Source organism: Salmo trutta, chromosome 11, assembly GCF_901001165.1.
Source record: "Salmo trutta chromosome 11, fSalTru1.1, whole genome shotgun sequence".
Classification (NCBI taxonomy): Eukaryota; Metazoa; Chordata; class Actinopteri; order Salmoniformes; family Salmonidae; genus Salmo; species Salmo trutta.
In genome coordinates, this window is record NC_042967.1 from 14,054,901 (window position 1) to 14,078,059 (window position 23,159).

At 45.9% G+C, this 23,159-nt stretch overlaps 1 protein-coding gene across 8 annotated transcripts in view; it reads left to right on the plus strand.

The window, feature by feature from the left end:
- Window positions 1-23,159, plus strand: part of LOC115202250 (type II inositol 3,4-bisphosphate 4-phosphatase) — a 200,972-nt gene that overhangs the window by 120,696 nt on the left and 57,117 nt on the right. For all 8 annotated transcript variants that reach the window (XM_029766256.1, XM_029766259.1, XM_029766258.1 and 5 more), the window contains 4 exons: window positions 118-232; window positions 5,076-5,145; window positions 9,020-9,167; window positions 15,853-15,983. In XM_029766256.1, coding sequence (XP_029622116.1) covers window positions 118-232; window positions 5,076-5,145; window positions 9,020-9,167; window positions 15,853-15,983 — 464 coding nt within the window. The remainder of the gene's footprint in view (window positions 1-117; window positions 233-5,075; window positions 5,146-9,019; window positions 9,168-15,852; window positions 15,984-23,159) is intronic.

The following is a 23,159-nucleotide window of genomic DNA, read 5'->3' on the forward strand; positions in this document are numbered from 1 at the left end:
CTACACCTCTGTTCTCTGTCCCATTGGCTGCTCCATCTACACCTCTGTTCTCACACTCGCTTCTGCCCTCTTTTCTCTCTCGTTCCCGTAGTTGACACTCTGTCCACTCTCCCCCAGGTCTTCTGATGGTGTGTTGGCGGTGGGGACAGTGTTGGTGAGCCGTGTGAACATGGGGGAGATGGAGGAGGGGGACATGGATCACATCACGGCCGACGTGCAGCAGGCCCAGAAGGTGAGGACGTGTGTGTGTGTGTGTTTGTGTGTGTGTGTGTATATGAGAGTCGTTCCCCTCCAGATGTCTCGGCTAGCACTAATGCTTGCAGGATTAGTCTGTCACTGCTCAAGTGGCCCAATGAGATTCATCAAGCCCTTACAGCCCTTGGATCTTGTGTGTGTGTGTGTGGGGGGGGGGGGTGACGAGAGGGCGAGAGTGGGAAAGGGACTCTTAGACACTGCATATGTTTACCATGTGTGTGTGTGCGTACGGTGTTTGCGTGTGTGTGGGGGAGAGAGAGCGCAAGCCAGAGAAGCCATTGGCTTAGACAGCCTGAATGCTGTGTGTGATTATGCGCACAGACAAAGAGCATTAGAGAATTAGAGAGAGGGAGCGTCATACATCCTTCTTCTATTTGTGTGGGATAGTCGGCTAAACCCAGTTCCCCGTAGCCTTATAGCCTTCCTACGAGACTCACCTCGTCTGAATGAATGGCATCTCCCTTGTGAGACCATCCCACCTACAATCAACTATGCTAATGCACCACGACATGCTACGCTGCACCATCTGAGAAACACAGGAATGAGAGCAAGAGAAAGGAAGAGAAAGAGAGAGAGATGATGTCTTCTTCCGAGATCGCCAGGTACCTGAAGAGTGCTCAAACGTCCTACCAATGGGGTGTTTTCACACCAAAAACAAAGTTTATGTATGTACTTTACCTTCATTTGACTAGTTATTACACCAATGGGAATATTTAGTATAGTCTAAATATATAATAATATGTGTAGCATAAAAGCACTGTACTTGCAACAAGATGTCACGGTCTCACTTCAGTTTTCAACGTTTGTTTAGGTTAAGGCATTCATTCCGACTGGTTAAGGTTTAGGATAGTGTTAAAACAGAAAGAAATGACTGCCTAGCACTGGGCTTGAACCTGTGCGGAGCACACGGTTTAAGACCCTCCTCTATCTCCATCCACAACGCCCTAGCAAGCCGCGAACCTACTTGATGGTAATAGGCATTCACACTGCCCCTAGTGGATGGCATTGAAGGCATCTCCTGACATCCTGGGGTCCTGGACAAATGTGTGACCTGGCTGGTAGTTGTACATGTATGAGGAGGCAGTCAAAATGGATCTGCGTACAGTAGAAATGATCTCTTTCTGAGAGGAGATAACATAACTCTGTAGCATAGGGTGTTCACTGACCCACTGTAGTCTGTTGACACTTCTCCTCGTTGCAGCAAAATGACCTTTGCTCTCTCTCTCTCTCTCTCTGTGTGTGTGTGTGTGTGTGTGTGGGTGTGTGTGTGTGTGTGTGTGTGTGTTACCACTGTGAGTAAGTCAGTCACAGAGAGCAGTCTTATATAATTGACTAGGGCTCTAACATGGCTGGCTGCCTCTGGGTCCTGCTCTCTTTTGATGATATAGGGTGTGTGTCTGGGTGGACAATTTCTCTTAACGTTTACACAGCAATTTTTATATTGTTTTTCAGTTAAAACTGTAAGAAGAGTTTAATAAAATTTCACTTGAATTCACAATACGACTGTGCTGCTGCCAGCAACAGTTGGGGTCTCACGAGTGTCCCTCTCAGACGGTTTAGTGTTGCACCCGTTCTACTATCGCAGTACCTCAATCCCACCTCGCAAAGTTAGCATTTCCTTCTCATTTAACTTGTCAACGTATTGCCATACAGGACTTCACTGTTGTCGCTTGCCTTTCTCTGCCACTAACAGATTGCACGTTGACTCCGGGTGTCGACTCGCATTTTTTGAGTGTCAAGACTCCTAAAATTCTGTATTTTTGGAATGGAGGAGGCTGATTAGTTGCCGTACTTCTGAGAATACAAAACACTCGCATCTTTCATAGCGAGCTAGCGAGGGACGGAGAGAGAGGGGCACAGTATAGGCCCGTCGGCCACCAGGCACACAGAGTCAGAACCGTGCGCTAGCCCTATCTATCGGCTATCAAAAGCTGTATCTTGCAATGGAATGCCGTATCTTGCTATTTCTTAGCTTGCAATGTCTCGGAACTTCAGTAAAGCAAGGCCAATCATCAATGAATAGGCTACGTTATTGAGACGAGCGAGATGCAACACTTCGCTCTCACATAGTCACACACTGTCTCTGTTCGCTTCAGGCTGTTCACACCGTGGTAGCCAGCCAGGGCACCAAAACAGGGGGAAATTTGAGTCTTGCGCTTCAACGCTCTTATTTGTTGCTGAAATTGACCCACTATGCTGTTTAGTTTCTCCATATATGTAAAAAAAAACATTTGTTTTTCAGTTAGGGATTTTAATTAACGTTAAAGATCCCAATTTAGTTTCAACTTTTTAGCGTTTAAATGTTCACACCCCTAACACTATGTATGATTATGTGATTCATAGACGCCACTGAATGGAAGTGTTACTGAATGGAAGTGTTACTGAATGGAAGTGTTACTGAATGGAAGTGTTACTGAATGGAGGTGTTACTGAATGGAGGTGTTACTTAATGGAAGTGTTACTGAATGGAAGTGTTACTGAATGGAAGTGTTACTGAATGGAAGTGTTACTGAATGGAAGTGTTACTGAATGGAAGTGTTACTGAATGGAAGTGTTACTGAATGGAGGTGTTACTGAATGGAGGTGTTACTTAATGGAAGTGTTACTGAATGGAGGTGTTACTGAATGGAGGTGTTACTTAATGGAAGTGTTACTGAATGGAAGTGTTACTGAATGGAGGTGTTACTTAATGGAAGTGTTACTGAATGGAAGTGTTACTGAATGGAAGTGTTACTGAATGGAAGTGCAACACACAAAAATGGAAATGCAATTATCATGTGGAGTTTCACCAAAAGTCGCAATCTCCTGCTCAGTTCCTCTGGCGTGAACAGAGCCACGTCATATCGTATGGAGTTTCACCCCTGCTCAGTTCCTCTGGCGTGAACAGAGCCACGTCATATCGTATGGAGTTTCACCCCTGCTCAGTTCCTCTGGCGTGAACAGAGCCACATCATATCGTATGGAGTTTCACCCCTGCTCAGTTCCTCTGGCGTGAACAGAGCCACGTCATATCGTATGGAGTTTCACCCCTGCTCAGTTCCTCTGGTGTGAACAGAGCCACATCATATCGTATGGAGTTTCACCCCTGCTCAGTTCCTCTGGCGTGAACAGAGCCACGTCATATCGTATGGAGTTTCACCCCTGCTCAGTTCCTCTGGTGTGAACAGAGCCACATCATATCGTATGGAGTTTCACCCCTGCTCAGTTCCTCTGGCGTGAACAGAGCCACGTCATATCGTATGGAGTTTCACCCCTGCTCAGTTCCTCTGGCGTGAACAGAGCCACATCATATCGTATGGAGTTTCACCCCTGCTCAGTTCCTCTGGCGTGAACAGAGCCACATCATATCGTAAGGAGTTTCACCCCTGCAATATTCCCCTGATGTGAACAGAGCTACCTTGTTTCTCTATATTCCCCTGACGTGAAGAAAGCTACCTTGTTTCTCTATATTCCCCTGATGTAAATGAAGCTACCTTGTTTCACTATATTCCCCCCATGTGAAGAAAGCTACCTTGTTTCTCTATATTCCCCTGATGTGAACAGATCTACCTTGTTTCTCTATGTTCCCCTTATGTAAATGAAGCTACCTTGTTTCACTATATTCCCCCGATGTGAAGAAAGCTACCTTGTTTCACTATATTCCCCCGATGTGAAGAAAGCTACCTTGTTTCTCTATATTCCCCTGATGTAAATGAAGCTCCCTTGTTTCTCTATATTCCCCTGATGTAAATGAAGCTACCTTGTTTCACTATATTCCCCTGATTTGAAGAAAGATACCTTGTTTCTCTATGTTCCCCTGACGTGAAGAAAGCTACCTTGTTTCTCTATGTTCCCCTGACGTGAAGAAAGCTACCTTGTTTCTCTATATTCACCTGATGTGAAGAAATCTACCTTGTTTCACTATATTCCCCTGATGTGAAGAAAGCTACCTTGTTTCTCAATATTCCCCTGACGTGAAGAAAGCTACCTTGTTTCACTATGTTCCCCTGACGTGAAGAAAGCTACCTTGTTTCAATATATTCCCCTGACGTAAATGAAGCTACCTTGTTTCACTATGTTCCCCTGACGTGAAGAAATCTACCTTGTTTCACTATGTTCCCCTGACGTGAAGAAAGCTACCTTGTTACACTACATTCCCCTGATGTGAAGAAAGCTACCTTGTTTCACTATGTTCCCCTGACGTGAAGAAAGCTACTTTGTTTCTCTATGTTCCCCTGATGTAAATTAACCTACCTCGTTTCACTAAATTCCACTTTTTTCGCAAAAGTAGCAGTCCTAGTAGTTGGTACCTGCTAAAGTGTATTTCTGATGGTTTGTCAGCCTCGATGCCACTGACAGAGAGGCCTGAAAACTGTTGGTTGTCACTCGCACTTTGATGTCTTGTCCCGCACGCATCATCAAAAAGGGACATTCAGCAGCTGTGATGGGAAGATACTCATTATCAAAGGGGACGGTGACAAACACATGGAGCGTTCTTGAATGACGGAGGGTCTGTCTGTCTGTCTGTCTGTCTGTCTGTCTGTCTGTCTGTCTGTCTGTCTGTCTGTCTGTCTGTCTGTCTGTCTGTCTGTCTGTCTGTCTGTGCACCTATGTGTTTAGCTTCACCTGTCGTTTACCTCGTGCTGTCCAAAAAACACTGAGCTAAATTAAAATGTGTTTAAAGAGCAAGACATGCTGAACCAACAACATGTCAAGCTAGACGTGGCCGCCCCGCTGCTCAGAGGAAAGCAGAGATGTACATTCATATGTGTGTGTTTGATGGTGAAGATTTGACATGCACATGTAAACATCAAACATCTCTCTCTCTCTTCTTTCCACAGTGCACCTTAGTTTGTGAGTCATCACAGGGAACCCTAAACGACAAAGATAATAGCCCCCTGACAGGTGCTGGTAAGTTCAACTACGCTTGTTCCTTCTACCTTTAAACACCTATAATTTAACTGCTGACTTCCATCGTCATGGCAACCCTGTAATCAATGGGAAGAGCTTTAAGGCTAATTTTATCCCCTCTAATTTGATCCCCCCTGTCTCACCAGCCACCCCAATCTCTCCTAGTGAAATTAGTTTATTACTGAAAAGATTTATCTCACATTTTTTTTGCAATTTCCCTTAAAAAAAACCTACACCCCTGTAATTACCATGACCTAGTGTTACCCCCAAAAGCAGCTTGAAATTGACAAAGTTTAATAAAGTGATACATTAAGTTAACCCCCACTAGACTTCATGGCTTTCTCATTGGAAAGTGCGCCGCCCTTGACTAACCTTCTCCCGCCAAAGAGATTTGAAGTCTCAATGGGGCTAACCATTTTGATTAAAGAATTCATATTATTCATTCTCAGATTAGAACGGGAAGCCTTGGTTTAAGTAAGTAAAGGGAGGGAGAGCCAGTTGACAGTGGAAAAGGTGTGAGACTAGGCCAACGTTGGCTCTAATGGGATTCACCCCTTTGTAACCTTTTATTTGTTATCTACAGCACCATACCAGTGTCTCCGATGACATCATAGTGGGACCTTTTCTTCTTTTCTATTGGACTACAAGATTTAGAAAATGCATTTTCCAAACATTTAGACACTGGTGTGGGTGCAGGAGGATGTACAAAAATATATATAAAATGGTGAAGTTCCCCTTTAAAGCAGGTTTTAATATCCCCAGACAAGGTGAAAGTCCGCCTGCCTCCCTTGGCTGCTCCGGTCCTGGTTCTGTATCTGTTCTGGCTGGAGAGGCAGACAAGCGGAAGCAACGCCACGTCGATCCTGTGATACCAATTAAGGGAGAAGCCCCCGAATGGCGCAACACACTTCGCTTGTTACCTGGGAGCGGGGAGAAACTAGCAGAAACACCAGGATTGAGAAAAAGAGAGAGGGAAAGAGGGAGGAGAAGGAGAGACTTGAGAAGGTCACTTCTCCCTGCTGTGTTTTCCAGAGGGGAAAAGAAACTGAGTTTCCAACTGATCCTCTTCTTCTATGCTTTCTTTTTTTCTTTCCCTTCCTCATTATCGTAACTCGGTACTTTCTAGAAAGTCTTATCTTCTTCTTTTTCTCAGTCTCTATTTCCGTCCTCAGAGTGTGTTGGTATGACTTTCCTTGCAGCTCTGTTCTCTATACCCGTCGTCATTGTCACTATCTGTCGCAATTAGCTAGTGAGAGGCAGGCACCAGGGGGTTGTGCCACCCGCCTTCCTGCTCGGGGTGGGTTGCAGGAAGGCGGGTGGCACAGCTGCGTCCCATCACTATAACACGCTCCCCGCAGACGTAGAGAGATTGACTAATGCAATTTATCCCTTCACTTGTATTACCTTTCAGAGGGGGGAGAGCAGAGAAGGATGCACACACACATGCACACAAACACACACACAATACACACACACACACACACACAGGAGGGGGGGACGCCCAGGGAAGAAGTAATTTCCTTAAGAGGTGTGGGGAGAGGAGGACGGAGCAATCTGATTGGCCTTCAGATTAGCGTGGCGGCGGGGGGAGTTCAGAGGTTAATCTGCTCCTTCGACCGTGTCCGCTGCAAGGAGGAAGTACCAGTCATCCCTTCATATCGCTCTCAATCCGTCCCTCTCTCTTTTTAATTCCGACTTACTCTTTGAAATGCCCTCTAGAATCCTGTCCCTCTCCACACAGCAGCAGAAACAGTGTCATTTAATAATCCAAGATCAAGCTCTCCATTGCAAATCATAGCTATACTTTTTCATTTGATGTAATCATGAATATAATGATTATGAAAAAAATGATGGCTAAAAAGCTGAAAGGGCCCACCTCAGAGGACGTTTCCGCACCTATTTCGAGTATTTCCTGTCCTAGAAAGAAAATCCGTGTTTAGGCTCCACCTCGAAGACTGACGCAGGCTGCTAATACATATTCAGGAATTGGAGGTGGGAACGTTGTGGTGATTTCCAGGTGTAGCAGAGAAATAACAACAAATAGGCCACTGACTGACAGCTGTCAGTGTAATTATTTAACATGCTAAGCTAACCTTAGCCAGCTAATGAAAGTTGTGAAAAAGTCTATTTCTACTGGTGTGGGAGTTTAACCCTTTCTTATTTTTCACTTTTCACACTATTGTGTTGATTGCCGACCTCAACCGTACTCTACCAGATCAGATATCAACTTTTTCTCATAGTCCTTTCTAGCCTGGTTCCAGTAACTATGGTGGATGGGCTTGGCTCTAGTCTGTCCTAGCCAACCTTCCAGGGGCCTGATTCCTACCTCTCTGACTGTCCTCGACGCTGAACTGAACACCACATTACTTCCCACCCCAGTGCCTCTAGTAAAAGTCCCCTCTGACACATTATCCTCCAATTAGAAGGTCTCTCCACTGCCACACCGCCCCTCGTTGTTCCCGAACATCACAAGGTTGTCACTACACTCTCCAATGCTCTGCTGCCTTCTGTATGGGACATGGGACCCGGAATACCCAGGACAAGTGCTCAGAATAAGGCCCTGACATTGAATAGGGATGACGGAGTGAGGGCAAGTCTCTGTATTGAATTCGCAACTTGGAAAGTAAATGGATGGCAAATGGGTGCCTATGGTAACGGGGCCTCATCTCCCCTCCTCTTATCTCCCCTCCTCTCCATACCTCTCACCTCCTCTCTTCCTCTCCTCCCCTTCCTCCCTTCCTCTCCCCTCTCCTCCTCTACTCCTTCCCTCCTCCTCTCCTCCTCTCCTCCTTCCCTCCTCCTCTCCTCCTCCCCTTCCTCTCCCCTCTCCTCCCCTCTCCTCTCCTCCAGGAGTTGGACTGACATTACCACTGTTAGTTGGTTGGCTGCAGCTTCACAAGGAAGAGGGGAAGTGATTTTCTTTTTAAAAGGGAGGAATAAGTGCTTGGGTCACACTTGTGATTCCCAACCCTCGGTGCCGTGTAGCTTTTTTGGTAACATTACACATCTTGAAGCCTCCGTCTTCAATGGTGAAGTCTCTTCTTCGACTATCGGAGCGCTCCAGCTTATTACTATTGAGTGACTTCCTTCTAGAACGCTAGCGTGGCGTCTAAGAAAAGGAACAACGGCAGCGAACTGCGGATAGCTGTTTGAGGCGTACGGCTTTTTCCCGGCTTTCTCGCCCAGCGACTGCCAGCACACTGATAAGAGTATTAAAGCTGTTTTTTGGTTGCCGCATGATTGCTGCTAATAGCCACTCTAGGAAGGAGAAGGAAAGGAGTGGAAGGGTTGAATTTGAATGGGGTTTAATAGGAGAAGATGGTGAGGTAAAGTTTGGGGAATGAACCATCTTCCCTTTACTGCTCTATCATAACAAACAATTCAAATGGGAATCAAATCCAATGAAGGCATTGTTTAATAATGAAAGAATAATTTAATGGGCTGACCTGAGACCTCTTACATTCTTCATTTTCTAAGTCTTGGAGAGAGAGACGGAGAAAGAGAGCGAGATGTGGCTCTTGGAAGATGAGGCAAGCAACAACCTTATCTATCGCAGACACTGTTATTGATTATGGGATTTCATTTGCAGCACATGCCACATGAAAATACGTTTTTTGAAGGGTTTGAGTTTTGTCTTTGGGTTTTTCCTCGATATCAACGTTTGTTTAGAACCAAAGCACATCGTCTGTTTGATGTTTGTGAAACTTTGAAATGTCTTTAAAGGTGTATGTAATCATTTTCAGTATGTCGTGATGGCTGATACTGTTTGTCTCTCTTTCTCTCTCCCCCTTCTCCCTCTCTCCCTTCTCCCTCCTCCCTCTGTCTCTCTCCCTCTCTCTCTCTCCCTCCCTCTCTCTCCCTCCCACTCTCCCAGTCTTTAAGAACCCGGTTTGTAAGGTCTACAAGTTCCAGACGGTGGATAGTAAATGGATGCTGGTGAGGGAACAGATGGAGGAGTGTACTCTGTCCTTCAGCATCCCCAGACAGCTCCTCCACCTCTACATCCAGGAAGACATGAGGAGGTAAGAACCCATCTAGGATCAGTTCAGTCTTTACTGAACCACTGGGAGGGACAAAGCAAAACCTGACCTTGGAACAGTATTACATATGGGATAATGACTTGTCTTAATAAGCACAGTGATTTGTGAGAAGGTAAACAGCAGCTGATCGAGGATCAGGTAAGGCCAAACTTAACCACTGGGAGGTAGACGTCAACACTGACCTCGGATCAGTGCATATAGAGAGCACAGACCTAAGATCTATTGTAACAGCCTTACTCTAAGCCTAAATCTAACCACTAGGAGGTACAGTGCATTGATTTCAATAGGGACACTATAGCTCTGGGCCTGCCTACATTAACAGGCCTATTTCAGAGATGTAAATGGTTGTTTAAGAGCTATACTTAGAGAGGATTGAATTATTCAGGTCTGTTTAACACTTCAAAAGGGGATTGTTGTACGCCTGCACACTAGTCAACCAGCAACACATACTCACACACACACACACACAGATGTACACTTGCATACAGGCACACAGACATTTGCACACGCACACACACACATGCAGAGAGAGACACACACAAAGAGAGAGAGAGAGAGAGAAAGATAAACACACACACCAACTCCCCCCAACACTGCGTTGTTCTGAACAAAGTCCTGGAGCTTTATCGAGCTGAGAGTGGCTTTGAGGAAGATGAAGGTACTGTGTCGCTAATTGACTCTGCTCTTGATCTTGTTAGCTAATTAGTGGTCAAAGTGGCCACAAGATGATGAGGAAAAAGGGATGTTTATTGAAACCAAAATGATTCCAGATGACGTTTGAATCCCCCCGGAATGTTCCTAGTGTAGTGTTAATGGGACATTATACTCAACAAACATTTAAGTTTGTCAGATGTTTTCGTACCTCAATAGTAGTCTGATGATTTTGACTTTAGACTACTTTTGGAGTCTGGAAACATCAGACAAAATTAGATTTGGGAGTTTAATGTCCCTTCTTTAACCACAGTTAACCCTCATTAACCGTCAGTTAACCCTCCCTTGGCAGGTCCAGTTTTGTCATTGTACTCAATAAAGGAAAGGTTAAGATGCTGCCAGTGAATAGATTATCCTAATCAGTTTATAAGAGAGAAGCCACTGTGATGGGTAAGAGGATCTCAGTGTTCTCTTCCCTCAAGGTCCCTATGAGTGTCTGTCAGGACAGATCATTCCTCAACACGCCCGCCGTCCCTAGCAATCCCTCATAATCCCCCGTCCGTCATATAGTCCCTCGGTCGGCAAGCGGTCAATCTCATGGTCAGCGGCAGTATCCCAAATGGCTCCCTATTCCCTTCATAGTGCCCTACGGGCCCTGGTCAAAAGTAATGCGCTATAAAGGATAGGGTTCCATTTGGAACACATGGAGTGTCCCCATCGGCCCACTAGTTTGGAATCCCAAGTCATTAAACTAGATTAGAACATTCTCAGACCAAGGTTTCCCTCAAGTTCTAGATTAGAACATTCTCAGACCAAGGCTTCCCTCAAGTTCTAGATTAGAACATTCTCAGACCAATGTTTCCCTCAAGTTTCCCTCCCTTAAAAGCTATTTTTTTAAGCCTTGTTATTATCTGATCTATTACCTCTAGACTCTAACCTCTCTTAATACTTGCAGTCTGAGTAGAACAATACTTTAAAGCTAGAGTCCTTCATTGAAAGTATAACAAAGCCGTCACCCCACCTCTGTTTTGGTAAAAAAGCGAAGGGATGGGCCTGGAGAAACGTAACGACACGGAGCTATGGAGGCAAGGACTGACCATCCATATTTTGGAGGCAAGGACTGACCATCCATATTTTGGAGGCAAGGACTGACCATCCATATTTTGGAGGCAAGGACTGACCATCCATATTTTGGAGGCAAGGACTGACCATCCATATTTTGGAGGCAAGGACTGACCATCCATATTTTGGAGGCAAGGACTGACCATCCATATTTTGGAGGCAAGGACTGACCATCCATATTTTGGAGGCAAGGTCTGACCATCCATATTTTGGATGCAAGGACTGACCATGAAAATGATCGTGTTTTGAGGCTGTACAGCGTTTGTTTATGTTTATATTGTTTACAAACATTTGTGTAAAACAAGCGGATATTCTGGGTTCTGATGGTGTATGACAGTTGAACCAAACTCATGAGGCACTTAGATGTTCTCTTGTTCAGGAATCAATGGGTACATATCATTCATTTGTAAATGATGGATATAGCAACTAAGGACTATTCAGAAAACGATCTCGCTCTGTCACTATACAATGGGTGTGTATGACACGTGCTCAAAAACACAAGTACGTTATTGAATTTGTTTACCCCCACACGTCAATGTATATCTATTATTCACTACAAGGTAGATGGGGAGTTTAAGCGCTTGTTTCTAATCCTCTCTGAACGATTTCAGGCGTTCTAGCTACCTCTTGGTTCTGTGTAAAAACTCAATCAGGCTTTACCCTTTAATGATTAAGATACGCCTTTTAAGGCTGTGAAGTGACACACACACACACACACACACACTGTGAAGTGGCTTAGTCTCCTTCCCCGGCATCACTTTATGCTAATAGTGGCATCTCTCGTTCTCCTTTCTTCATCCCTCGTTCCCTTTGATGTTGACAGCCATGTTCCAACCTCATCAACATGCCTGTTTAATCTTTGTCCTTTTGTGTGGGGGTATAGCTCTTGTGTGGTTCTTTGTGTGTGAGTGACTGTGTGTGTGTGTGTGTCCCAATTATGGATGTGCGTGTGGGCGTTAAATAATATTTATCCTCGTTTTTTTAAGGAATTGATCTGATTGTTTCATGAATTCCCAGCTACGCCTACATTCCTTCCCCATTCAACAAGGAGGAAGTGAGCTCCTGGAGGAATCTTCCGCTCCTGTGAACTAAAGAGCGTCACAGCGGTCTGCCTTTGGTTGGTGGTTGATACTATGGCCTCGCTACACTACATTTCAGTAAAGCACACTATATGAAAATCAGTAGGCTGTAGTTCTCTATGTACTGGGCCGTCTACAGTAAAGGAGGCGGGTTGGGTTGTAAAGAAGGAGGCTTCTGTTTGTGAGTCGTCTCACGCAGGTTATATTGACCCCAGGCCCAAAGCTCTTGGTGATTAAATTGAACAGGCTACTATAACACAGCATGAAATAAAGTCTCTCACATGGCAGGTCTTTGCTCTTTGGAAAATGTATTCTGTACCCCTCATCTGTCCAAGTCAGTTTGAACATAACATCTCTCTCTCTCTCTCTCTCTCTCTCTCTCTCTCTCTCTCTCTCTCTCTCTCTCTCTCTCTCTCTCTCTCTCTCTCTCTCTCTCTCTCTCTCTCTCTCTCTCTTCTGCGTGTCTGTCTGATGCCTCTGTCTTCTTTTTCCCTCATTCCCTACAGTGTCTTGTTCTTCAAGTTTCAGTCTCTCTCTCATGTCAATTTTCTCTGCATTTGTCTCTCTCACTCTTTCTCTCTCCTTCATCTTCCCTACTCGGTGTCCCTCTTAAGGCCTGTGACTCATTGTCACCCCCCCCGTCTATCTCTCTCTTCCCCTCTCTCTATCTCACTGGCGTAACGCAGTTTCTCTGCCCCCCCCCTTCCACAAGGTCAGAGTTTCATTATGCAGTGTACTATCTATAGCTTTCTACCACATCTCTCTCTCTCCCTCCTTCATCTTCCTTATTCATTGTCCCTCTTAAGGCTTGTGACTCAGTCTCCCCCTACCCCCCGACACACACACTGTTGTTCACCCACTGACCCCCAACCACTGCTGTCTGCCCAGCATCAAAATAACCCGTCTGGTCTGGGGCCTCTTGATACACAAATAACAGTGGTTCAGACAGGAGAATATGGATTACACTGAATGGCTGCAATCTGCTAAAGAGCATGGGTATGGTGTTTGACAAAGTGGCTGTAGCGCTGGAATCAGACAGCATCACAGAGAGAGCATTTCACACACACACACACTGCATCCTCTCATGAGCATTAGAGCCCTCTCCAAACCCAAGTGGATGGCTGGGTTAGAACAATATGTTTGATTGGAGCATCGAGGCCTCATGGAGAGGGTCTACATTAAACCTCACTACCCCAACCCCCACGAAACGACACCTATCTGAACGTCCCCATCTCCTACTCTGCAAGAGGGCCAATATCATTATCTCTGTCAGCAGTGGTGTCGGATTACCATACAGAACAAAGAGAAATAATCCTTTTTTTCTCCCTCTTCTACCCCAAACTGATACTGGAGAATATTTTTGTCCTGATTTAAAAGAAATCGGGTGCCTTTTGTGCGCTGACTAATTTAAAAAGATGCTAATCTTCTGGTTGAAAGTGTTAAGGCTACACGGGAATGCTTTGAGTCGGGAACTTTACATGGGAACTCATCATTGTTCTCTGAGGAAATCTCCACACAATTAAGGGTGGCTGATCTTAGCTCGTAATGAGATACCGGAATGAGATACTGAAGTTCCCTTTTTACGGAATATTCTGGAAGCGAAAAGTCGGAAGCCCACCTGGTTCGGCTAGATAAGTCCCTATTACTTATGGTAATCAAAATTAATGGGGTAGTTACACTATTTTATATGTTTAGATATTTGTTTGTTACTTGAAATCAGTCTATGGACAAGGACTGCAATCCACGCTGGTTTTGTTGAACTAGCCATTGTCAAGAAATGCTAATAATGAAACAAATATGTAAATATGTAAAATTATGGAACTATCCCTTTAACTCTCTCCCATGATGTTGAATCAAAGCTCCCTATGGCCGTTACCCACAACTCACCTGTGGAGCATAGCCGCACAGCGTCTTGGTCACAGAGCAATGTGTTCCACCGCTAAGTCTGCCACAGCGCCTATTTACAGTAAGTCCTTACTCTCTGGGATCCTTGGGATGTCCCTATCCCATTGAAGTTGAAATTGAAAATGGTTAGGGCTAGGGTTTAGGTAGGGACGACCCAAGGACCCCGGATAGCACTACTCATGTTTACTACCGTAGAGAGAGGGTACACTTTAAGGTAGAAAGGGGGGTCACGGAGAAATGTCAACTGCACCTGGGCAGCATGGCACTATCTATCTGTTTACTTCTGTGCCATTGTCAGTTGGGTTTCGTGAGGCGAGAGGGTGGAGGGTGGTGATAGATGATTTAATGATATGTTTGCAAATGTCCCTTAATCTCTCACAAAATGCACATAATGCGAACGTTTCAAAAGATGATACGTTTGCAAACGAATTAGAATAAATGAAACGGTCTGATAACATATTCTTATAGTGGCTAATTGACATTTTAGTGAGTCTGATTAGCAGCACCACAATGTCTGTAGTCTGAGAAACATTGGATCCGTTGTCAAGAATAACACATCTCTATTAAAGCAAATAGCCCACCGAAACCCCCTACGTATCATTGAGATCAAGACCTTCTTTACAGTGGATAGTACAGGCACCGTGTCTCATATCACAGCCATTCAGATGATAACTACGACCCAGCCGGCTCAGGAAAACTCACACACATCAGCTTGGACGCCTCCGGCGACGGGTGGTTATTTCCTCAGCAATGACCTCAGTTTACCTCGGGCCCCTAATGGCAACGTGTAGGGGTATTTTGGCCCTCCGGCTACACGCCTCACACGCACGCCTCGCTACGAGATGAATCCGGTTACCGCGGCGATCGACTTCGACAAACTAGAGAAGGAGGGCTAGATAGAGGGGTTTATTCTTGGTTAACGGGATCTGGGTGGTAGGATGTCTCTGACTGGGAGAAGAGAAGAAGGGGTGATGATGGTAGACGAGTGGATAAGTGGACAAAATGGCTTCTAGCCTGAGGGTGGGATATGTTTCATAATGATCAGTCTATCGACTAAGCAGTGAGGCTCAGGGATGGGGTAAATGGTGTGTGTGTGTGTGTGTGTGTGTGTGTGTAGGCGCTCGTGTGTGTGTGTGTGTGTGTGTGTGTGTGTGTGTGTGTGTGTGTGTGTGTGTGTGTGTGTGTGTGTGTGTGTGTGTGTGGTGTGTGTTCCTGCATGCATCAGAGAGGTGTTAAACGGTCTGTTAATACACTCACCACTGTGACAGTTAGGGTCATATGACTCAAACCAGAAGACAATGAACAGCATTAGTCACAGTGGAGGCAATCTAACCGTGCTATTGGCCATGAGCCAGCACAATAGCATCAGATGATGCTGGGAGCAGGGGGTCATAGAATAGGTTCAGTCTTGCTGGATAATACTGTATGTGGTTGTGGTGAACCTGCCAAAGCAATCTTCATGAATGTCTTGATTTACAAAATGCATGCGTGTATTCTGTAATGATCTGTATCATCTCAGTGACATTCCTGTATATCTCTACCCAGTAAAGACAGAACAGGGACATGCCTTCTTTCTGAGCCGGGTTCCTCTCTAGGTTTTTTCCTTCTACGGAGTTATTTTAGTTTCCTGGCCACTGTGCTTCTGCTTATGTCTCTGCTTGCGCGGCCAGGCTTTACAAATAAAATGTATTGATTGATTTACTCTCTCTCTCTCTCTCTCTCTCTCTCTCTCTCTCTCTCTCTCTGTTCTTACTCTGTCGCTCTCCTTACTTTCTCTCTCCCTTTCTGTGTCAATGGGATATGGGTTTGATTGAACTGAGCTGACAGAGTCTGGTTGAGAAATTCCTTGTACTCCGTAACGATCCATGCATCTCTCATTGACATTCCCTGTGGATCCCCTGTCATTCCAGGATACAGGAGCTGAGGGACCTTGGGGAACTGTCTCCCCACTGGGACAACCTGAGGAAGGAGGTGATTGGCCGTTATGGACAGGTCATAGCTGCCTACCAGGAGACCCTGGCTGAGCTGAATAAGATCACTGGTAAGACTTATTACATGCACACAGGCAAGCATGCGCATGCTTGTACACGCATGGACACACACATAGTCACTATACGCACACACATATTTACACTATGCACACACACTGCTTTATGCCCTATACCATGCTATAATGCTCTATACCTTTTAAAAGAGTGGAGGTACCCTTGGGAAGAAGCAAGCATTTCTGAAATCCCTCTCTGTGAACACCCTTGCTGAATCGTCTTTGTGTTTTGTTTGGCCTTTTCTTGTTTTTGTTTACCACATTGCCAACGTTGCTCTAATTGCCGATGTTTCACGTTTCGTCCTTGTCACACAGACAAACACATGTTCCTATGTCTCCAGTGGATTGGGATGCAGTGGATACCTTTGTACTTATCATTGCTTGGTAAAGAGATGGAGTCTGAGGCAATGACTTATCAATAACCCAAGCACTGCTCAGATAATCCCTACCGTTGTGTCGCTGAGTTGTCTTAGTCCTGCTGCAAATGTACATCAAGTCAAGTTTTATTAGTCACGTGCCAAATACAACAGGTGTAGACCTTACAGTAAAATACTTACATACAAGCCCCTAACCAACAATGCAGTTTAAAAAATCAGAATAAGAAAAGTAGCAAGTAATTAAAGAGCAGCAGTCAAATAACAATAGCGAGACTATATACAGGGGGTACCAGTACAGAGTCAATGTGCGGGGGCACCGGTTAGTTGAGGTAATTGAGGTAATATGTACATGTAACAGAGAGTAGCAGCGGCGTAATGGGGGGGGGGTGGAAACGCAAATAGTCTGTGTAGTTATTTCATTAGATGTTCAGGAGTCTTATGGCTTGGGGGTAGAAGCCTCTTGGACCTAGACTTGGTGCTCCGGTACCGCTTGTCATGTGGTAGCAGAGAGAACAGTCTATGACTTGGGTGGCTGGAGTCTTTGGCAATTTTTAGGACCTTCCTCTGGTATAGAGGTCCTGGATTGCAGGAAACTTGGCCCCAGTGATGTACTGGGCTGTACGCATTACCCTCTGTAGTGCCTTGCGGTCGGAGGCCAAGCAGTTCTCATACCAGGCAGTGACGCAACCAGTCAGGATGCTCTCGATGGTGCAGCTGTAGAACCTTTTGAGGATCTGAGGACCCATGCCAAATCTTTTCTGTCTCCTTGTTGGGGAATAGGTTTAGTCGTTCCCTCTTCACGACTGTCTTGGTGTGCTTGGACCATGTTAGTTTGTTGGTGATGTGGACACCAAGGAACTTGAAGCTCTCAACCTGCTCCACTACAACCCCGTCGATGAGAATGGGGGCATGCTTGGTCCTCCTTTTCCTGTAGTCCACAATCATCTCCTTTGTCTTGATCACGTTGAGGGGCAGGTTATTGTCCTGGCATCACCCGGCCAGGTCTCTGACCTCCTCCCTATAGACTGTCTCGTCGTTGTCGGCGATCAGGCCTACCACTGTTGTGTTATCTGCCAACTTAATGATGGTGTTGGAGTTGTGCCTGGCCGTGCAGTCATGAGTGAACAGGGAGTATAGGAGGGAACTGAGCATGCACCCCTGAGGGGCCTAATTTGGAGATCAGCATGGCAGACGTGTTGTTACCTACCCTTACCACCTGGGGGCGGCCCGTCAGGAAGTCCAGGATCCAGTTGCAGAGGGAGGTGTTTAGTCCCAGTGTCCTTAGCTTATTGAGGGCGCTATGGTGTTGAACGCTGAGCTGTAGTCAATGAATAGCATTCTCACATAGGTGTTTCTTTTGTCCAGGTGGGAAAGGGCAGTGTGGAGTGCAATAGAGATTGCATCATCTGTGGATCTGTTGGGGCAGTATGCAAATTGGAGTGGGTCTAGGGTTTCTGGGATAATGGTGTTGATGTGATCCATTACCAGCCTTTCAAAGCATTTCATGGCTACAGACATGAGTGCTACGGGTCGGTAGTCATTTAGGCAGGTTACCTTAGTGTTCTTGGGCACAGGGACTATGATGGTCTGCTTAAAACAGGTTGGTATTACAGACTCGGGCAGGGAGAGGTTGAAAATGTCAGTGAAGACACTTGCCAGTTGGTCAGCGCATGATCACAGTACACGTCCTGGTAATCCATCTGGCCCTGTGGCCTTGTGAATGTTGACCTGTTTAAAGGTCTTACTCACATCGGCTGCGGAGAGCGTGATCACACAGTCATCCGGAAACAGCTGGTGCTCTCATGCATATCTCAGTGTTATTTGCCTTGAAGCGAGCATAGAAGTAAACTCAGCAAAAAAAGAAACGTCCTCTCACTGTCAACTGTGTTTGTCAGCAAACTTAACATGTGTAAGTATTTGTATGAACATAACAAGATTCAACAACTGAGACATAAACTGAACAAGTTCCACAGACATGTGACTAACAGAAATGAATAATGTCTTCCTGAACAAAGGGGGGGGGTCAAAATCAAAAGTCACTGTCAGTATCTTGTGTGGCCACCAACTACAATAAGTACTGCAGTGCATCTCCTCCTCATGGACTGCAACAGATTTGCCAGTTCTTGCTGTGAGATGTTACCCCACTCTTCCACCAAGGCACCTGCAAGTTCTCGGACATTTCTGCGGGGAATGGCCCTAGCCCTCACCCTCCGATCCAACAGGTCCCAGACATACTCAGTGGGATTGAGATCCGGACTCTTCGCTGGCCATGGCAGAACACTGACATTCCTGTCTTGCAGGAAATCACGCACAACCACAGAAATTATGCAGACAATTACATTGATGGAAGCAACAGTCTTCCTGCAATTTTAAGCTGATCCACCCCTAATTAAAAAAAAAAAATTAAGTTACTGTCACGTCTATCTCTGATAAGCCTCCTATTAAAGTGACTAAAAACAATCAAGCATCCCAGACAAGTGCTAAAAAATACGTTAATATACTGTATGTAGCCTAAGGAACAAGGTTCATGAAATCACTATGGGTACAAACAGCACAGGAATGAAATAATCCACATGTATTGATCAGATCTTTACTAATGCTGCAGAAGTCTGCTCTAAAGCAGTATCCAGATCCATTGGATGTAGTGATCATAGTATAGTAGCCATATCTAGGAAAACCAAAGTTCCAAAGACTGGGCCTAATATAGTGTATTTAAATTTTAAATATATATATATATAGCACACCAAGACAGTCGATCCCTAATGGTGATCGATAATAAACCCCAGGAAGAGCAGCTGCTGCCTTGGCAGGACCTAATGGGGATCGATAATAAACCCCAGGAAGAGCAGCTGCTGTCTTGGCAGGACCTAATGGGGATCGATGATAAACTCCAGGAAGAGCAGCTGCTGCCTTGGCAGGACCTAATGGGGATTGATAATAAACCCCAGGAAGAGCAGCTGCTGCCTTGGCAGGACCTAATGGGGATTGATAATAAACCCCAGGAAGAGCAGCTGCTGCCTTGGCAGGAGCTAATGGGGATCGATAATAAACCCCAGGAAGAGTAGCTGCTGCCTTGGCAGGACCTAATGGGGATTGATAATAAACCCCAGGAAGAGCAGCTGCTGCCTTGGCAGGACCTAATGGGGATCGATAATAAACCCCAGGAAGAGCAGCTGCTGCCTTGGCAGGACCTAATGGGGATTGATAATAAACCCCAGGAAGAGCAGCTGCTGCCTTGGCAGGAGCTAATGGGGATCGATAATAAACCCCAAGAAGAGTAGCTGCTGCCTTGGCAGGACCTAATGGGGATTGATAATAAACCCCAGGAAGAGCAGCTAATGCCTTGAACAAGAAAGAAGACCTGAATAAGATAAACTCTGGGCCTAATAGTCTATAATGTGGTCAGGTCACATAGCCAGGAAAACAACCCTCCCAGCCCTATATAAAACAGAATGACATATTTTACATTATCGTACAGACAGTCAATGTCACATATTGAGTTGAACTCATCTGACTAATGTTTGAATAATTGATGCATGTCGACTAGATCCGGAATTTAATCCTGGGTAAAAAAAATGACACTGGGTGAGGACTGAGGCCTTGGGGACCGATGACCACCTCGAGTCACCTTTATTTCTTCTTTACCACTTCCCTTCTTCCTGGAGAGCAGAAAACACACTCTCCAGTGTTTCTGTCTTCTGCTGCGTTAGTTTCCATAGCAACAAAGTTTCTACGCGGGTTAAGGGGGATAATGAAGAATTATGTGATAATCATTTTGTTGACAAGGGGAAGCTGATTGAGTGCTACTCTGTGTGTGTGTGGGGGGGGGGCTTCATCTGATATTGATAGGGTTTACACGCTTATCCTGCTGATTCCTACTGACAAGATGCAGAACAAAACTTAGACACTTAACTGTTTGGCTGAATCACACACACACACACACACACACACACACACACACACACACACACACACACACACACACCTTCACCCCCACCTACATACATCCACTCTGTTACACAAAATGACAGATATTATTTGGCACTATTAAATAATCTATTTCTGTCCTCGACCAAATTCAATAGACTTCCACAACACGATGCTTGATGGGTCACAGCACGAGCCATAACAACTCTCTCTCAATTTCTCTCTCTTTCTCTCTTTCTCTCACTCTATCCCTCCCTCCATCCCTCTATCGACCCTCTATCCCAGCTTCCTTGGGTCCCAGCGGCCATAGAATCCTGATGGAGTGATAGATTTTTCCTCCCACATCTCTCATTCCATAATGAGATATTTGTCAAGGTGTTTTTTCCCTGCGACCCTCTGATGAGCGACGATGGCCGCTCCATCACACACACACACACACACACACACACACACACACACACACACACACACACACACACACACACACACACACACACACACACACACACACACACACACACACACACACACACCATCTAGTAAGTGGAGGGCAAAGCGGCGTAGGTTGAAATGCTTCATGACAGCTCTCCCTGCATGGCCAGATGCTGCATTGTGTGATGATCAAGTTAGCTGCTAGCCGTTGGACACCGTGCAGCAGAGGAGAGGGCCCTCGCCGCCTATAATCCAGCGCCGCATTAAGTCAGTGCAGTGACAGACAACGCTAAACGAGCCGGGCAGAGAAGGCAGCAACCAGGTTAATTATTGATACCTAATGTGATTAAAGGAAAGGTGGGGAGTGGGAGGATAGAGAGATGTAAGAAAGATGGAGAGAGAAAGAGGTGTGTGTGTGTGTGTATGTGGTGGCTAGTTACAATGTGACAAGTGGGAAAGTGAGAGAGTGAGAAAGTGGGGGAGAGGGAAAGTGAGATTGAAGAGGAGGAGGGAGGATGGACACACTGTGTTGTGTACCAGTAGCCTGTGGGGGTTTGAGGAGGATGGACGCACTGCGTTGTGTACCAGTAGTCTGTGGGGGTTTGAGGAGGATGGACGCACTGCGTTGTGTACCAGTAGCCTGTGGGGGTTTGAGGAGGATGGACGCACTGCGTTGTGTACCAGTAGTCTGTGGGGGTTTGAGGAGGATGGACACACTGCGTTGTGTACCAGTAGTCTGTGGGGGTTTGAGGAGGATGGACGCACTGCGTTGTGTACCAGTAGCCTGTGGGGGTTTGAGGACGATGGACGCACTGCGTTGTGTACCAGTAGTCTGTGGGGGTTTGAGGAGGATGGACGCACTGCATTGTGTACCAGTAGCCTGTGGGGGTTTGAGGAGGATGGACGCACTGCATTGTGTACCAGTAGCCTGTGGGGGTTTGAGGAGGATGGACACACTGCGTTGTGTACCAGTAGCCTGTGGGGGTTTGAGGACGATGGACGCACTGCGTTGTGTACCAGTAGTCTGTGGGGGTTTGAGGAGGATGGACGCACTGCATTGTGTACCAGTAGCCTGTGGGGGTTTGAGGAGGATGGACGCACTGCATTGTGTACCAGTAGCCTGTGGGGGTTTGGGGGGGGGGGGGTGTTGAGTGAAAAGATCATCTTCCACAGTTAAAAAAAAAAAAAAAGTGGTGTTTTCCTTTTTTTCATATGTAATAAGCTGGAATGACCTCGGCATACTTCAGATGCTCTAATAACTCCATTCATTCATTAATCATCTCTCCCACTCCTATTGTTTGCCGGCCGGCGAATAAGAAGCTTGGATAATTCCATTAGTGGATGTTTGTTGGCCTTCCTACGCCATCGGTCAGCTACAGTGAAGACTTGTCTGTCACTCGCTCTTCAATCATGGTGACTGCCTCAGAGCAAAGTCCCCTTTCTAGACTAAATAGTCTTGTTATATTGTTGCAGAGGAGCCAGAGGGATGAAGTAGTTTGTGAGCTGTGTCGCCAGTGTATGAGCCACTGTATGAGCCACTGTAGTTCTGTATATTTTAGACAGTCTACAGACACCATCAGTGTGTTTCCAGTTCCTCCGCGGTGGGAGCTCTAAGTTGCCTGCTATTTGAATGAAAGGAAATCCTCGGATACACTCTGAGAGAATTCCCTGAGCCACCCCAAAAAAATGGATCCCTGTCTGCACCACACAAGAGGAGTGGAGGGAGAATAGGAAAAATGTTAAATCCACAAATCCATCCCAGCATCAATCTGAACCCCGGCCTCCCGTCCCGGCGGGGGTTATTTGGGAGTCTTGTTTGCTGTGCCAAGTGTGTCCTGAGGCGGCCTGAGGAGCCTGTGAACGCTGAGGCTTTCGCTGCATTCCTCTGCTTTCCTCAGCACCAGCCCCCCCACTGTTAAGTTTCTTTAAAGTCTATGTTGCTAGCTAGCTACCGGGCCTGGTTGGATGCTGCTGCTGCTACTACTGCTACATATTGGATGTGTGATACTGCATTGGAAAAGGTTTTTGAACTCTCCAGATGGTTGAAATGGCCCTAATCAAAGAGGATATTGACTATGTTCATGGATGGATTGGTACAGGAAGGAGAAGGTACTTTATGCCACCATCTGTAATCGTTAGTGGATTGAACAACCGTTTCCGAAGTTAGCGATCCAAAGGCATCACATAATGTGTCTTCACGGCTCACATGATGTGTCTTCAGGCTGAGAGAGAGAGAGACCCTACATCCCACTGCTGGCTCGCCGCTGGAAGTGGTGTTAGAGGGCCAGTAAGAGGCACTCTTTCCTTTGGTCCCCCCAAAAATATCCCAATGCCCCAGGGCAGTGATTGGGGACATTGCCTTGTGTAAGGTGCTGTCTTTCGGATGGAATGTTAAACGGGTGTCCTGAGTCTCTATGATCGCTAAAGATCCCATCGC